The sequence below is a fragment of the Myripristis murdjan genome, chromosome 8 (genome assembly GCF_902150065.1).
Source record: "Myripristis murdjan chromosome 8, fMyrMur1.1, whole genome shotgun sequence".
NCBI lineage: Eukaryota > Metazoa > Chordata > Actinopteri > Holocentriformes > Holocentridae > Myripristis > Myripristis murdjan.
In genome coordinates this window covers 10,628,649-10,646,919 of record NC_043987.1, presented here as the reverse complement: position 1 = coordinate 10,646,919, position 18,271 = coordinate 10,628,649, and the positions used below count along the sequence as shown (strand labels likewise).

The 18,271-nt window shown below is 43.1% G+C and overlaps 1 protein-coding gene across 1 annotated transcript in view; it reads left to right on the top strand.

Annotated features, from left to right (window-relative positions):
- Positions 1-8,576, top strand: part of nherf1b (NHERF family PDZ scaffold protein 1b) — a 32,597-nt gene extending 24,021 nt beyond the window's left edge. The window contains exons 3-6 of the mRNA XM_030059029.1: positions 1,126-1,279; positions 4,803-4,846; positions 6,659-6,778; positions 6,894-8,576. Of these exons, the coding sequence (XP_029914889.1) occupies positions 1,126-1,279; positions 4,803-4,846; positions 6,659-6,778; positions 6,894-7,040 (465 nt within the window). The 3' untranslated portion in view covers positions 7,041-8,576. The remainder of the gene's footprint in view (positions 1-1,125; positions 1,280-4,802; positions 4,847-6,658; positions 6,779-6,893) is intronic.
- Positions 8,577-18,271: the final 9,695 nt, after the last annotated feature.

The following is an 18,271-nucleotide window of genomic DNA, read 5'->3' as shown; positions in this document are numbered from 1 at the left end:
GCTGTTACTGAGCAAGCTGCTATTGTCCTGCTTCCTCTGTGAGACTGGCTGTGAGACGTGCAGGTCCACCCTATGACCTAAACACACACACACACACACACACACACACACATATACACACCCCTACAGACATTTCACACGTGCTTTCCCATGGTGATTTTATCCCAGAATGCTCAGCTGGTCTCAGGACCACATGACACTCTGAGATAGATCAAGTGTGTGTTGTGCGCTGAAGCTCCTCACAGCTGGCAAGAGTGTGAGGCAATGAAATGCCAAGTAGGAGGCAAACATGAGCGATGAGAGATGATCTAAACAACCAGGTGAAATAAAAAAGATTGTAACGAAAAAAATACATTAACAGAGGCTGTAAATAGTGTAGAAATGATTAATGGATAATGGATTAATCATTTAAGACATTTATCAAGGAAACAGCATCAAACATTTCCTGATTACTGCTTCACCAAGATCACTAAAAGATGTAATTGTTGTTTATAATGTTTATTTTGCTCTTTGGTACTTATTATCTGTATATACTAACTAATAATAAAGGAATATCTTATCTTATCTTATCATTATTATCACCACAGAATTAATACTCTGGATTTTTTTTTACTTCTGCTCCGACTAAGAAAGCAATTTGAAAACATCACTGTGGGCTGTGCTCGCTTCAACTGAGGTTTTGTCATTAGTCATTTTAGAGTCTTTATAGAGTAAATGATCATTTGATTGATTGAAAAAAATGATGAAAAGACTAATTGACAGTGAAAATGATCACTCGCTGCAGCCCCAGCAGTACGGTATTAAGTGTGTTATGTAGATTCTTATGTAACCTGGAGCTGCTCAACAGGGATAGCAACAGGACAGTGTGTGTGTTTTGTGTGTGTGTGTGTGTGTGTGGACATACAGGATATCCCGTCCTGGAACTGCTGGCAGACAAAGTGATAATATTAAGAATGGAATCCTGACAGTGATAAACATTTTGTTCACTTCTCTGTGTGGGAACAATGACAGACATATCAAAGAAGGAAAAAAATAGCAACTGATTTGAACGTTGCCGTACTTCCTCTGGTCAGGCCTCATCTGAACTCTTTTCGTCTCCGTCTCGCCCTCCTCCTCTCGCTGCAGGTGAACGGCGTGCCGGTGGACGGGAAGACGCACTCGCAAGTCGTGGCTGCCATCAAAGCGGGCGGGGACGAGACGCGTCTGCTGGTGGTGGACCCGGAGACGGACGGCTTCTTCAAGAAGTGCCGAGTGGCCCCCGCCGCGGACCACCTCGCCGGTGAGACCACAGACGTGCAGCCTCTTTTCCGCAATCACTGTCAGACGGAGACGCTCGCTTTTCAAACCGCAATTGTCTGGCAAGAGCGGCGTGGATGGCCGCAATTAGCTCGTAATGACTCACTCTGCGTTCGCTCTCCTCTAACAGTGTCTGTTACAGGCCTCATCAGAAGTCTGTGAGATGTGACAGCCGCCCCTTCTGCTCTCCCTCTCCTCTCCTCTCCTCATTTCCACTTCATTGGTAAACAGCCGCACATTAAAAGTCTGTCACGCAGTTTGCTCAGCTCTCCCTCTCCATTTCTTTTTTCCATTTTCCTCTCTCTCTCTCTCTCTCTCTCTCTCTCTCTCTCTCATTCATATCTCATTCTCTTGCACCTCTTTCTGTCTCTGCCAAGAAACACAGACAGATCGAGGCAAACCGAGGCACTGAGCTCATCAACTTCCTGTCCCCTGGTGTCGGTGCTCAGGGGAGAAAGTTAATCTTTTGGACACAAATAGACCAGATCAGATAGATGGGCGCCAGAGTGCATCCATGAATAATAGTGTTGTTTGGAAAGTGTGAGGGTTTAAACACGCGGTTCTTTTCTCGCTCAGGTTAAAGAGCGCATCGGAATTTCCCGGTCCAACAAAAAATTAATAATAATAACGTGGTACATTATTGATCCAGGGAACTTCTGTTTGCTTTCCCACCTCCACACAGAGGTCAGAGGTCAGAGTCGGCCACAGAATAACAGCCACGGAGCTTTTAGGGATTAAGTGATTTGTTCAGAGATAAACAGCTTGACATGGGGATTTGTTTCTTGTGTTTGAAGGGTGGTCTCCTACATCAGGGGGTCTCAACCTGAGGGTCAAGACACCGCAAGGGGTCATGAGATACATTTGAGCATCCACAGGGAAAGAAAATATATACAAATACATGCATAAAGTGAAATGGAAATGAAATTTGTAAAATGGCAGTGGAATTCTGCTTTTGCTTCTCATTTGTGCAAATTTCATCTCCAGATGAAAAGCCAGATTCAGTAATGTGATTTGCATTTGCCATCTCACATACAAGTACTGACATTTCGTTTAAACAGACATTTGTATCCTTAATGATGAGCTTTATTCGAGGGTTAATGTCAGTTGAAAAAATCCAATATTTTATTGAACTCTAGATATGGCATGCTATAGATATGGTTCATTTGATTATGCCATAATGGGGTCAAAATGATAACTGAATTTTAATTTATATGCTTTTGCATTCTCTAAGAAAGCATTAACCATTTTATTACCAAAGGCATAATGTACTACAAAGGAAAATTCAAATGGTTATAGATGTCAAAAGTGAAACAGAACCTCATGCTCCTCCCTGCTATTTAATATATACCTCACTATGCTGATCAAAAAATGCAAAATGGATTTGCAAATGCATTCGGAGATGACTGAAGCCATATTTTGTACTGTACAAAAATATTTCTACAAATGTATTTTCATGTCTGTTTATTCTGATTATTCTCAATTTTTATCATTTATTATTTTTATCTGATGAAATACTGCATAGTTTTAGGCTTGTACACCTCCTGTGAATTATTCACTCAGATGAAACAGCCTGAAAAAGGAAAATCACTCTGTCTTTGGCTTGTTCACCGCTCTGCTTATGCACATCACAAATGCACATCACAGACTGCAATAGAATAACATTTCCATGGTCACAAGTCAAATCCCTTGTCCCAAAGCACCGTGCTGCCCACTTGCTGCCAGCTGAGCTGTTGTACTGATGATGGTCCCCAGGGGGAGCTCCAGGATGTGATTTGGTTTCAGTGTTTGAGGGGCTTCACTTCAGAGTCCGGCTTCCAAAGTAACGCTCGTTGATCCTCAGGCGAGCCGTGTGTGTCCAAAGCTTGGCTGGGCATCTGAGTGCCACTCTGCACCAGCAAAGCTCTCTTATGAACATCGTGCTGCCAGCTGTCGGCATGGCAACAGTTGAAGCATTGGGGCACAATGCTGCCCTCCGTATCCGGGACAGAAGTGTTAGTCAGAACAAGAGAGGAAAAGGGAGTGTGTATTTGTATATCATCACACAAAGTAAACTTTTAAGAAGGAAATGTGTGTGTTGGATTTTTATTCTCATTGGGATTGTGCATATCTGAGATTTTCTAACACAGGCTTAATGGTTTTGAAAACCTGGCAGAATTGCTTCCAGATGATTATGAGTAAATTAGCCGTCTCCGCGGGTGATGGCACCCACGGGCGACATACTCTGTGTGTGCACGCTTGCACACACAGAGTATGTCCTGGAGGAGTTTATAGTAAAGAGGAACTGAGCTCATTTCGCTGAACCAAGTGCCGTTCTCATGTCATTTCCTGGACTGTTACAGCCGTGGTTCCACACTGGGTCTCCAATCCGGGATTTAAAAAATAAAATACCCCGCAGGGGAGATTCCACTGAGGTGTTGCCCAGGTAACAAACTGTACTTCATGTGCTGCCCACTCAGAGGGCACCTGCCTACAGTGACTCTTAACTTCAACACACACACACACACACACACACACACACACACACACACACACACACACACACACACACACACACCACCTCCCTCTCACCACCCATGCTGGCCAGCACCTTTGTTTGGTTTCCAAGGCGCTGGCTCCAAGTGGCCTCTCAGCCCGAGGCTGGAGCTGTGCTGGGGCTTGGAGAGGCTCCTCTCAGAGTCAGGGCACAATCACACACACACACACACACACACAGCAAGCGGAGACCCGAGGTGGACCTGGCTCTCAGATTAGCACTGAAGGAGCAGCTGCTACCCTACAGCGATAACAGGTCATCAGTACAAACAAACTGCTCCACGTCTGTGCAGAGGAATCAGAGGAATGGAAGGTAGGAGATATGTCGCTTCTTGGATGATGGAGGGCCTCGGGCGTCTCGTGGGCACTGTGAACCTCTTGAAGTGAGACAGAAGTATTTTGTGGAGTAAAGTAATGGAAATCTAACTGTACATGCATTTCATGACTAAAAGGCTGTTGGAAAACCGCAGCTGTTTGATAGGCAGGTGTGAAGGTGTGTGGATTGGCTGGGGGCTGGGCTGTCGGTAGGTAGTGGGCCAGAGGAAGCAGCTGAGATGGGTCAGTGATCATCTCGGTGAAGATGAACCCTGTGTGAATAATAGATGACCTGCGCATACCTGCGCTATGTAACCGAGTAGGTTTTGGTGAAATGAAAGGTGAGCTGTGGGAAGACTCTTGATCTAGCAGAGTGGATCTCTCTGCTCTGGTGGTTCAAGCGGAGCAGACTGGCGTAAAGTGGGACTGAGGGGTCGTATCATGATACATTCAGCTCAGTGGGAAGCACCCAGGATAGTTCTGCCAGGCGATCACACTGTACCATGGAGACTTGTAAGTGGGACCGCTGCTGTGTTTTCATCCAACATTGTGTGTGTGCTTTCTTTCCAAGCGGAGGTAGAGCTAATTATTTTTCTTTTGAAGGGGAAGAGTGTTTGAAGAGTCCATGGTTGATCACTGTGCTTTTTTCCTGCTTACAGGTCCACTGCCTGAGCCTGTCATTAATGGAGACGTGGAGGAGAAGGTAAGGTTCACCAATTGCAAATATCTCACAGCATGAGAGAGAGAGAGCTTTACACTTTCAGGATAAACTCTACTGGGTTATAATTTGGCTGTGAAATCGCTTGGGCGAAACTACGAGTGGGGTTTTTAACTTTGAAGTGCGGGAAGAGCTGTCGGTCTCCCACAGCGACGACTTCCCCCTTCACAGATGTAGTCTCTCCTTCCTGGCTGAGTGCAGGTCAGTAACAGTTCAGCCTCCCGCTCTGATACTCTGCGGCTCTTAGTTTGGTGTAGAAAACCACCAGGCTCGGCAGGGTCAAACAGTGTTTGCACATAATGCTCTGACTTTGTTTGAGCTGCTTGGCATACCAGATGGGTGCGGTTTACCACATTAGAGAACTGAGATGTTGGTGAGGTACGTTATTAATCACGGAGCGGTGCACTGAGTCGATGTTCAAACATTATTTCCTGTGATTGTCTAAACTGTCATTGTCTGGTTCTGTGGAGAAAACCCCACCCAGCTGCTCCTCCATTAGCACTGAATTATTTGAAACTGTTTGACTCAGGCTCTTTATTAGAAATAAAAATCATCCAGCAGACGAGTTGACCGTTTATATGATGTGAAGTAGGGGGAGATTTTGGGGTACAGTTTGAGGCTGGGAGCCACACACTGAGATGAAACATAGAGAATGTAGCAGCGTCATGTTAATCCTGCTGAAGTATTTGGGCATAATCCCAAAGGGGCGCACTGGCCACAGTACACACTTGCATACTTGCAGTTCCATGTACACTGTTAAAAAAAAAATGAATTAACAGCAAAATGTACTTTCTAAATGCAGAGACACCAAAGCTGTCCTTATTGTTATCTGTGGTGTCACGGGGTGCTCGCTGTTTTAGAGGGTGTCTCAGGTTTCCAGAGTGTATTCTGCAGTAGTCTCAGGTGAACCGACTCTATCTAAATCAGTGTTGACAGGACGAGTTGACTTGAGGCCCGTATCAAGACACCAGAAAAGAAACTGCTTTGCATACTGTGGCTCCATACAGCTTGGGCAGTGTGCCAAATATGCAAAATGAAGCCCGACACAAGCCTCCGATCGCTGAGAGTGTATATAGCAGCAAGGTTCACTGTTCTGGGTTTTGTTGCGCAACACATTCTCGTTCAAGGGCTGCAGCCGTGAGGAAGGGTGAAAGGTCAGGAGGAAGGTGTCCCTGAGACGAGAGATGCTGTTATCAAAGGACAGCCAGAGTCGCCTTTAATTCCTTCAGCCGACTGGTCGGGGCTGGGCTTACGCTCAGTAAGCTGCAGCTGCTTCCACTCAGCCTGCAGAGAGTTAAAGGTTGTCTCCCGTGACCTTATCACCACATTCAAATCGCTAAACGCTCCGTAAGTGCTTACTCAATGAAGTGACAAGTGATTACTGTAAATCCACCAGTCGCAAGTTTCCCAGTCAAAACGAAGTCTGAATGCGCAGCTGTACCTGTCTCACTCAGCAGGAACACGCCGTCTCTCCCGTTTTGGCCTTTAAAGCAGCTGTGTGCTGGAAAAGGCCTGTCTAATAACGCTCAAACTGTTGATGATGTCACTTTAAAGACGTGAACGTGAACTCACAGGCAAGGCTGCCTCCCTGTGGTTAGCGACAGTACTGCACCATAGCTGGAAAGAGAGGGAGTCCAGCTCTGTGTGAGTGTGTGTCCGCCACCGTTTCTTAGTGAGGGTTTCACCGGCGTCACTACAAGGCCAGTCCTAATGAAGTGTACGATTTCCCTTGTAATCTCACAGGTAATGTAATTAATGAGTTAATGAGTGTTGAGTGATGAGTGTCTCTGCTTCCAGGTGAACGGTAGAGTGGCCAAAGAGGCAGAGAGGGACTCCAAGCTGTCAGTCAGTCCGTCTCCATCCAACGCCTCCTCCAACACCTCACTCACAACCCCGCCCACCAACACCCCTCCTGAGGTATGATTTCTGAGTGGAGACGGTCTTAAAGCTTGTTGCTGCCCCTGAACTGCCAACAATTAGATTCAAAACCCTCATTGTTTTTTCTTTATGTCCTTTTTTCCCCGTGGTGCAGGAGTCCGAGCAGATGATCACAGACACCATCCCGGCCCTGAACCTGACGCTGCAGCAGGTCAAAGAGCGCGCTCACCAGAAACGCTCCAACAAGAGAGCCCCGCCCATGGACTGGACCAAGAAAAATGAGCTCTTCAGCAACCTATAAGGCACCTCAGTTCCCTTCAGTACACTCTCTCTCACACACACACATACACACACACACTCACACAGACACATTTTTACTGTAGCAATACTTACCTAGACATCAGAAGAAATATGTTTTTTCAAACCCTGTATTTGTCCTGACTCATTTGCGCATTAAAAGAGCAGTTGGAGTATTGGCGAGGGAGACTCTGTAAAATATAGTATCCTTATTTGTATTATTTTTCTTATTCCTATTATTATATTCCAGATGCTATATAAAAGATGCGCTACTAACAATGAAAGACGCATATGCCAATTTTGGAAAGAGAACTAGATCAGATTAAAAAAAGAAACTTATGTGCATGTGTGAATGTGAGTGCATGTGTGTGCTTGCATGAGTGTGCATATGGTAATATGTGATTGTGTGCGTGCGTGCGTGAGTGTGTGTGTGTGTGTGTGTGTGTGCTCAGTGGACCCTGACAGTCCCTGCTGGCCAGAGTCTGGTGCCTGTGGAAACAAGGAGGAGTTGATCGTCATGCCAGTTTTAGTGACGCGCTCCTCCTCCTCCTCATCAGCCTTTTGTGTAAAGTGCGTACTAACATCAAAGTGTCTTGTGTTCGAGTGACAACGGGACCAGCCGCCTAAAAAACAGCCTGACAATCAGTTAGTTAACCTTTGACCTATCAGTTTGTAGCGATCGAACAGCTGACAGGGGGCTGGGTTGAATTCACTTTCAGTTTATTCATTTCAAAATGTCACTTCATGATGATTCATGAGGCATCCTTAGAGACTTATTCATAGGTCGCATATATTTTCATAATGCATTTCATTAATTACATGAAGTTCATTACAAAATAAAATTGCTCATTCTTAGAAAGTTATTTCTGGTGTGAAAACAATGCCCTCTATTTTTGTATATAATAATAGATTTAATAATGTATTCTGTATTCTTGAACTATTGACAGACTGATGATTTTCATTGAAATTTCGTAATTTAACCCAACATAGCATGTGTAATGTATATTATATTACATATTACATCTATATTATATATATTTTTTGATTTGGACAAACATCCCACTTCCTGAATTGACTGAAAGTGAAGTTAACCCTGTATGTTGCTGCAATGCCAACCACTTTTTATCCATACTTTATCTGGATAGATGCTGTCAGTTGGTGCATTTATTTTTCCCATACCAGTCTTTGATTAAATGTGAAATATGTAAGTAAGTTATATCGTCCATACTTTGTAATAGCATTGCCATGGTGACCATTGTAAATGGCTGCTCGGTTCACATTTCTAGCGTTCAGTCGATATTTTTATTACTACTGGCAAACTGCTTTATGAGATTTTTACACATTTCTATAGATGTCTTAAAAACATAATTATGTAACTTTGATATCATGTATGTCTAAAAGAATGTCTGTGCTGCATTATATTTTGTGCATTTGTCCAGTATTGAGAATGGTGATGAGTTTCAAAGTGATTGACAATGATTGAATTATATTCAGAGGTTTTTGTAGCTTGTATAAGCAGCGTGTGATTGCTATACTGTAATAAATTGGTCATCAGAAACACTGTTGTCCTATAATGTTGATTTACACTCACCAAACTGAAATAATTTTCCTTGTTAGTCTAACATTAGTGCTTTATGCTACATGAGCTCATAATACCAAATCTTTTTGTATGTATGTAACAAACTCCCTGTGTTGAAAGTTGATAATGAAAATCACACAGATTACAGAATCCAACACAGTACACTGGACAACAATCTATTGTATAAAAACCTTACTCAAGTTATTTTCTGACCAGTGATGAATCAAAAAGAAAATCTGCAGCAATGTAAACTGGTCATGCAATTAAAGGTGTTGTGTGAGGACAGTGGACTACGCAGGTTATGAGTGAACTGATGCACCTTCATTCACCTGCATTTCAACAGTGGAAACATTTAACTGAGCACCTCTCGTTCCCAAAAAGTCTAAGCCAGCGAGGCGCGGTGTGTGAGTTCCCACAGAGACTTTGGCGAGGGAGACCAGAAATGTTCACTGGATTGTTCAAGTAGAAATGTATACAAGCTGCCAGCTTCCTCTGCTGTGCCAATTAAGGTAAACAAATGAAGCGGGGTTAGTTGGAGTTGCCACATTTATTTGAATTAGATGTAGAAGGTCTCCTGTACATGGAGCTGGACCTGGTGGCCAGAATGAAGGGGAGTTAATGAGACTGACCTCAAAGAGTAAAATGCCACAATTAGTTTTATCACCTTTCTGATTCCTTGTAGAAAAGTAATTGGTTCAAAAACACCTCCATCCATGTCAAAACTTAATTTATCAACTTCTAATACAAATTTCTTGTGTTGATCTCCTATCATCCTCCAGCTATTGGTTCATATCTGTTCTTATGATGCTGCTACACTGGTGCTTGCAACAGAGCTGTCAGTGCTGTGCTGTCGCTCTGTCCTCCAAGCTGTCACTGTCTCCAGCAGCTGTTCCTCAGCTTATGACCTGGAGCTTGAGCTACGGCAGCCCTGAGAGCCCAGCACACTGCAGCTCAAGGAAACACAGGCAAACACACAGAGCACAAGCACATCTTCATCAAGCACGTTTTCTACATGCTGCACGTGCTGTCAACTTGATGAAGCTGTTTTTTTTTTTTTTTTTGTTGCTGTTGTTCCTTTGCTTATACTTTATCTAGTTGCATGTGTTTTCTTAAATTGCACTGCACTGAGCTCTCAGGGCCACTGTATTTTTTTCTCCTTTCTTCTCCCTGGCTGTTTAATCATTATCACTGTCACACTCTCTTTGTCTTTTGGGGCTAATTAATCTAACAGGACAATGTGATAACAGTGGGTGAACATACACGGTAAGAATGATTATAATGATGATGATAGATTGTAGTCATGATGATCACGATGGCAAAGGTGACTACTGCGACTGCAATGATGATGATGCTTATTATGCTGATAATAGCTAGTGATGATGATTACAGCGATGACGATGTTGACATTTATTTTCAACACTGTTCAACAGTGATTAAAGGCTTATTATGAAATTACACACCATTTTCTGCGCAAAAGTATCAAAAGTTCACACAAGAAGAATATCTTTATTTTAAATGGTGTAATTTTTCAAACAAAGTGCTGCTGTGATATTAAAATAAATTCTTTTATCATCAGCTTGTTCCCAGAACCCAAAGAACTACCACATTTCTTGTTGAATAACTCCAAGACGTTCAAAGTCTCACTCAAAGACGCTTCATGAGCTGGTGCTGAGAGACGGGAGAGAGTTTTTGCATTTTTTTTTTTTTTTTTTTTTTTTTTTTTTACATTCCTATGTCAGATTTTCAGATTGGTGACTCTGCCTCTGTAGCTCTTGGTCTGTCACAGCACCCGGCTTTCAAATTTTGACTTAATTTAATCAAACTTTGAGTTATACACATATTCCTGACCTTTAAATGCCATTTTACACTTGAGAGGGTTTATTTTTTGAAAAAGGTTTAAGGATTACATTTTTTATATGACCGAAAGCAGGCCGCAGGACCAGAAAAATATCGGTTTTCACAAGTCATTCAGTCTCATACTCAGTGTTAAAAATCTTGTTTTTCTTCAACAAAGTGAGAAAAATCTGCCAGTGGGATGAGACAAATCCCACTTGTCTCTTTTGCAGTTTCCTGGGAACGAGAATAGACACATTGAAACAAGGCAGAAGAAGTAAAATAAGCCCATGAGGGTTTTCATTCAAGAAAATTCATGACCCAAACTCATTAGCATTGGAAATAAGTGGGATTATCTCATCCCACTGGCAGATTTTTTTTTTTTCACTAGTTTTAAGAAAAGCAAGATTTTCATGACTGAATATCAGACATCTTTTGCAGTGTGGGAGGTCGACTCTTCGTGAGCACGCTGAATGATGATGAGGAGGAGGAGAAGGAAGAGGAGGAGGTGGACGGTGGATGGTGACGTGATAATTAGGATGATGAAGGGCAGGTGTGGGTCATGCGCTGGACCTTCACAGCTTAGGTGAAAACACGGCCCGTTTCTAGGCAACCATGGCCATAAGGGGGTCCTTGTAAGGCCTGGAGCAGGGGTGAGACGAGGGGTCGGCAGAGCTCTACCTTCAAACCCCACACGGGCTAAAAATAAACCAGGAGTGTGTGTGTGTGTGTGTGTGTGTGTGTGTGTGTGTGTATGAGAGAGAGAGAAAAGTAGATGGTGGAGAAAGACAAAGACAAGACAAAAAAAAGAGGTATGTGGAAGAAATGACAAGTAACAAGATGGAGAGACAAGTTGGAGAGAGAGAGAAAAGGCAAAATGGCCGAGTCCAGTGCAGAAGGGTGCCAAAGTACAGGCATTTTCTCCCTGTCATCTCTGGGAAATCCTCATCCCCTTCTCCTTTACTTTCCTCACACACACACACACACACACACACACACACACACACACACACACACACACACACACACTTTCTCTCTCTCTGACACACACACACACACACACACACCATCTCCTTTTATAAAAATACCCAAGGACAACCCTCCCTATTATTAGGGAGTGTTGTCAACCGGCTCTGGAGAAATGGGACCTTCTGTGTAGCTAACTATTTTTGCGGTGCTTTGTCTCCCTGACCTCTTCCATTGTCAATTATTTCCATTTTTCCAACGCAAGTTTGAAAAGTGACTCTGGTCAGCCTCCACTAATAAATCCAACTAACCTCTACCCACATTTTTGTATCATAACTCCCAATAAATAACAATGTTAGTACAACTACAATAATAATAAATAACAATATAACAAATCTTTTTGATATTCAGAATGAAATTCCTACATTAATCAACAAACTGGTAACGTATCATTTCAAAAGCACACTTACATTAACGTAAAGTGATATGTGTAATATCTTATTACAAGGGTCTGGCCTTTGTTTTCCACTCGGAGCGCCGGGCGCTCGAGCTCCTCCAGAGATCAGCTCCAGCTTTGCGGTGATGGAATCACTGTTATATTATTTACTTGGCTCCTCTTTCAGCAATCACCTCTTTTGGCTCCGGCTCTGGAGTGGTAAGCGAACTCCACGCATACTGCAGGTGATTTATAGGCCCGGGGGTCACAGTCCTGCAGCGCTGCCATCGGCAACAGTGCAAATGTACTTCAATGTATTGTTATTATTCTGGATGAAAAAAAAATATATATATATGGTTGTGAGCTGGAATATGTACCGTGTCTTGTTTACGGTAACCCAGATTATGACAGAATATGTGGAATTTATGGTGTGCAACGTTTGCTCAGATAATTAGGCACTAAACATCTACACACCTTAAGTCATTCACCTGTTTTTTGTTTGTTTGTTTTTTTGTAATCTGGCATTTGTAGAGTTTTGTTCCAAAAACGGCATATTCCCCAATTTGAAGATGACAGACAGTTTCCTATATGGAGTGGCAGCATGACCTTAAAGCACTTTGTGGTCTAGTGTTGCAGTTGGGAGTCGTTTTAGGATGTTTGATAATAAAATTGCTCATTTTTTGGGGGTGGAAAGCCTTAACTGCCACTTTTCACTTTCTATAGCTGTATAATTACAATGTTTGCATCACAGCCCGCATTGTGAAATGAGAAAGTAGATAAAAACATGCATCAAAACTGTGTTTGGTTTCTCTGCACACTGCACACTGCTCTGTAGATATTTCTAGTTCAGTGATGGCCTTATGTTGTTTGTTTGTTTGTTCGGGGTTTTTTCTCAGTTTAAAAAAAAAAAAGTTTAAAATTAGTGTGATGCACAGCATGATTTTGCCCATTTTCTCTTGGAAGACCGCCCTGCAAAGCTCGTCTAACTGGCAGTGGCTCTGTTGTATTTCGTGTGAGTGTGTGTGTGGGTGTTTGTCTGTCTCAGTGTGTGAGTGTGTGTGTTTTTGTGTGATGTTTTTTTTTTCTTTTGTAAATTAATGATAGGAGGGAGCATGACAATAACATTAACCAGTGCCTGTACGGGTATCACTAAAGTTTCAACTCATCACATAATTAATGATGACTGCTGTTATTCATGGTGCTGTGAGTGTGTGCGTGTGCGTGTGTGTGTGTGTGTTTGAGTGTGTGCGCGCGCATGCATGCACTCCACCGGCTCAATACCCCAGGAATAGGGCTTGGGACAGCACTTAGAGCTTAGCGCCATTCCAGCGAAACACCTGTCACACACACACACACACACACACAAACATGTGCATGTGCATGTGCATGTGCACGATCGCTTACACATCCACATAAACACTTCCATGTGCACTCACTCGCAGTGCCCACACGCACACCTGTCTGATGCATGCCATACACTCTGTCTGTCTGTCGGTCCGTCCATCTGTCTGTCTGTCCGTCTGTCTGTCTCTCACACACTTGAACATTCTGTGACATGCTCAGAAATGTTGGCGCTTGTGTCTGCAAGGTCACATTTCTATATTCTCTCACATGGCCAGTGTTCCACTTGTTTTTCTAACACAGTCTCAGCGTCTGTGTCCACGCTGATAACAGTTTCTTTTGTGGCACACACGCATGTATGTGTGTGCGTGTATGTGTGTGTGTGTGTGTGTGTGTGTGTGTGTGGGTGGGTGGGTGTGTGTTTCAAGTCGACTTGGATCTCCGTCAGGTCAAAATGTTTAAAACAATGGAAACCACACCCAGATTTATACATCATGCACTAACCAGATGACAAGCTCAAGGATGGCAGGTGTAGAGCCCTGTCTCCGGGAAAATTACCTCCTCACACATTTAATCTGCATTCAAGTGCAGTGTGTTTTTGCCTCGGATTACACTTGTTTGTAACATATCACAAGAACTGTCATCCCTTTGTTTCAAGGCTGTTCTAGGAGGAAGTTGGGTGGATGGATTAAAAAAAACAGCCAAGCAACTCAAGCAACTCAAGTCCAGCGTATAGTGTGCTCTTTATTGCATACGTTACTTTATGTTACCATCACAAACTGTTTTTTTATGTTTAAACCTAACCTTTTGCTAACCTTAACCAAGTGGGTTTCATGCCTAACGAAACAAAAATGGCTAAAATGCCTCCCAAGAGATGCAATTTAGTTGTATGGGACCATAATTTTTAGGAGACAGAGTTGTTAACCATCCAAAACCCCAGGGTGATGAACATCTAAAAAATAGTTAACAATTCAACAACCTACATAAAATACAGACAGTTTTTACAAAAACTTTTACAAAAGACGTACTTCAAAGTGTAAAAACATCACATATCAGGTTAGCCATCAGAAAGAAAAGTTCACAGAAATTTTGGGTTACAAAAGAAGCAACCTTCAATTCTTGCATAGAAATCATCAGTCTTAGACGGCCCTCTACAAAAGGTGAAAATAGCTGAAATAAGAAAATGATACCCTACTGAAATTATAACATCTAACATTTATCCAAATATGCAAATCAGGGTCAGTTTTTCTCTTCACTGATGAAGTTTTCTGACAGCCTTGTGCCTTTGTGATGTGTGTATAGTTATTCTCTGTCTACTCGCTATGACTTTTTCCAGTATAAACACCGACCTTGTTGGGACCAGTAGTCCTCACATCGACAAAACTCATGAGTGGAAATGAGTGGAAAAAAGTCATTTCTGAGTTCCTGGTTAAGGTCAGGATTAGGCTACAATCAATGGAAGTCAATGCAATGTCCTAACAAGTATAGCAGCACAAACATTTGTGTGTGTGTGTGTGTGTGTGTGTGTGTGTGTGTGTGTGCGTGTTTGTTTGTTTGTGTACATGTGACATTTTAATTATGAATTCTTTTGCTCCTTCGAGTGACACTGTACGATAATGCAGTAACCATGGAGAACAGATCTTCCAGGTGTGTGTGGTAAGAGAGAAAAAAGACTGATGGAGAGAACAGGAGACAGACAGTGTTTGTGTTTCTTGTCCTATGGAGGAATGTGGGTGGGTTTTTTTTATGTCATAAGTCAAATGCAAATGCAATTTTATGCTGTCATGTCAGTCAAACTAAGCTGCTTTAGGAAATAAACAGGCTGGAGTGACGAAAATGGAGTGGCGACATGATGAAACAGTTCCATGCCCTGATTGTCCGGATCACAACCAAACTCACATGCTAAATGCCCCTGAGCTCTCCTGTCCTCCAAACTATCAGCTTCTTCATGGCGGAGCACTTCTGTCTTGATCAGCGCTCATCTGTCATCCTGTCATCGCCACTGTTCCTCCAAGCCTGTGTGTGTGTGTGTCCCGCCATTCCCTGCCTGCCCCGACACAGGCCCGTATATGGCGGGCCATCCGGCCCAGGGAGCCACAGGGTTAAATATACTCTGAAACTCTAAGAATGCCAGGCTTCTCATACAAACCTGCCAATGAGAGATGCACCGCGGGGCAGAGAGGTTCTCACACACACATACACACACACACACAAACAATCCTGTACACCTATTAAAGACAGACAGGTCTGCTGAGTAGGTAATTAGCATAATGATTTTGTTCAGTGATTTTTATGAACTGAATTCTCTCATCAACGGCAGCAGAGAGGTGAGTTCAGGATGATTAAAACTCACATGCAGACCTTCAGTTAAATCATTTACAAAATGTTGGCCCTTTGCCTTGTTAGATTATTGCGGACTAAAGTAAATACAGCAGAAATTACTCACTATTTTGTAGTAATTTCTGATAAAAATGATCATGCATGGTATAAATAACGAATACTGTTGGGATGACCATATTGCTTTATGGGACTAACAAAGGCAAAACCTCTCTTTGTACAGAGACTAAATGTTATGTGTAACAAAGCATCCATTTAACAATCTAAAAGAAACTCCTAGTTCAACATGAATCAAACCAAATGTCCACAGCAGTTAATAGCACTAAGCGAGATGGGTGCATGAGGAGGAATGGCTTGGCAAGTGCAATGCCGTTCAATCAGACTTATCTTGCGAAAATCAAAGAGCAATTAATGCAAGTGCCTTACAGTACAAATGTGGTGTTATTAAAAGCTGTCATAGGCGATTCCATATTTTTAGGGGTCGATTCTGACTCCAGTTCCAGTTCCTTGTGTTGGGATTAATGGAATCCATTCTAAATCAATTCCAATTCCAGCAAACAAAAAGGAAACCAAAAATAGCAGTCAAGCTGGAAATGGTTCCATGGGTGGGGGATAGAAAATCAAAATATTGCACATGTTATTCCATATTCCATGTAAGAACGTGATGTATGCACAGCTTACAAACTCATTTACATTAAACTGTTTGTTTAAGCCCATAAAGACGCTGGATTTGATCCAGTTTAGAAGTTCCAGTTTTTAGAACAAATTCTCAGAACTAAGAATCTCGATTCCTCATCACCAGGTATCAATAACTAGACTGAATACAGATCTTCATACTAGTAATGGAGAAAGTCTTTCATTACAGACTCAAAAGGCCATATCTTTATGTGTTAAGTAAAAGTGGACAGGCATCTGTCAATGAAACCATGACAGAGACTGGTGTGTGTGTGTGTGTGTGTGTGTGTGTGTGTGTGTGTGTTTCCTCATATTGGCTATGTTTCATGGCAAAGCACAAGCAGGTCTTGTGAGGAGGAAGTGGCCCGTTATCGGGTTCCAACATCTCCTCGGAGGACACTTTACAACTCCAAAGGCGGGAGTCAGCCTAAGATTTTGTGACATAACACAGCAACCTGAGATCACGGCGTGTGCCTCTACTCAGGGACCCACTTACTTGACAGTGTGTCTGGCCTTGGTGAGCCTTCAGGGGCCTAAAAGTGTCCCTGGAGGTTCACCAAGTTATGACACGGGTGCAGGAGAGGACAGGGATCACAGGCCAAGTGTGATTTAACAGAGAACAGGGATATTTCTGCATTGTGATGCCGTAGTTATTGGTTGAGGTGAGGGGCGGATGAAGGTTTTGCAAAAGAGGAGTACAACGAGTGCATCAGTGATTTAGTATGATGCTATTGTCTTGCCTGCAACAGCTCTCAGAGAAATCAGTCATTTTATTTTTTCAGCTGTCAGGAAAAAAGCAACAATCACGCTTTTTGTGCATGTGAGCAAAATTACACCAAGGAAAGGAAGGAAGAGGTCCCACACACTGTTATGACTTGCAAAACTCACAAAATCAAACGCAAAAAGCGAAACGTTGTACACTATATTACCAAAAGTATTCGCTCACCTGCCTTTACTCATACTATGAACTGAAGTGCCATCCCATTCCTAACCCATAGAGTTCAATATGATGTCGGTTCACCTTTTGCAGCTATTACAGCTTCAACTCTTCTGGGAAGACTGTCCACAAGGTTGAGGAGAGTGTTTATAGGAATTTTTGACCATTCTTCCAAAAGCGCATTGGTGAGGTCACACACTGATGTTGGTCGAGAAGGCCTGGCTCTCAGTCTCCGCTCTAATTCATCCCAAAGGTGTTCTATCGGGTTCAGGTCAGGACTCTGTGCAGGCCAGTCAAGTTCATCCACACCAGACTCTGTCATCCATGTCTTTATGGACCTTGCTTTGTGCACTGGTGCACAGTCATGTTGGAAGAGGAAGGGGCCCGCTCCAAACTGTTCCCACAAGGTTGGGAGCATGGAATTGTCCAAAATGTTTTGGTATCCTGAAGCATTCAAAGTTCCTTTCACTGGAACTAAGGGGCCAAGCCCAGCTCCTGAAAAACAACCCCACACCATAATTCCTCCTCCACCAAATTTCACAGTCGGCACAATGCAGTCTGAAATGTACCGTTCTCCTGGCAACCTCCAAACCCAGACTCGTCCATCAGATTGCCAGATGGAAAAGCGTGATTCATCACTCCAGAGAACGCGTCTCCACTGCTCTAGAGGCCAGTGGCGGCGTGCTTTACACCATTGCATCCGACGCTTTGCATTGCACTTGGTGATGTGTGGCTTGGCTGCAGTTGCTCGGCCATGGAAACCCATTCCATGAAGCTCTCTGCGTACTGTACTTGGGCTAATCTGAAGGTCACATGAAGTTTGTAGCTCTGTAGCAATTGACTGTGCAGAAAGTCGGCGACCTCTTTGCACTATGCGCTTCAGCATCCGCTGACCCCTCTCCGTCACTTTACGTGGCCTACCACTTCGTGGCTGAGTTGCTGTTGTTCCCAAACGCTTCCATTTTGTTATAATAGAGCTGACAGTTGACTGTGGAATATTTAGGAGCGAGGAAATTTCACGACTGGATTTGTTGCACAGATGGCATCCTATGACAGTTCCACGCTGGAATTCACTGAGCTCCTGAGAGCGGCCCATTCTTTCACAAATGTCTTGTTTCACAGTCTGCATGC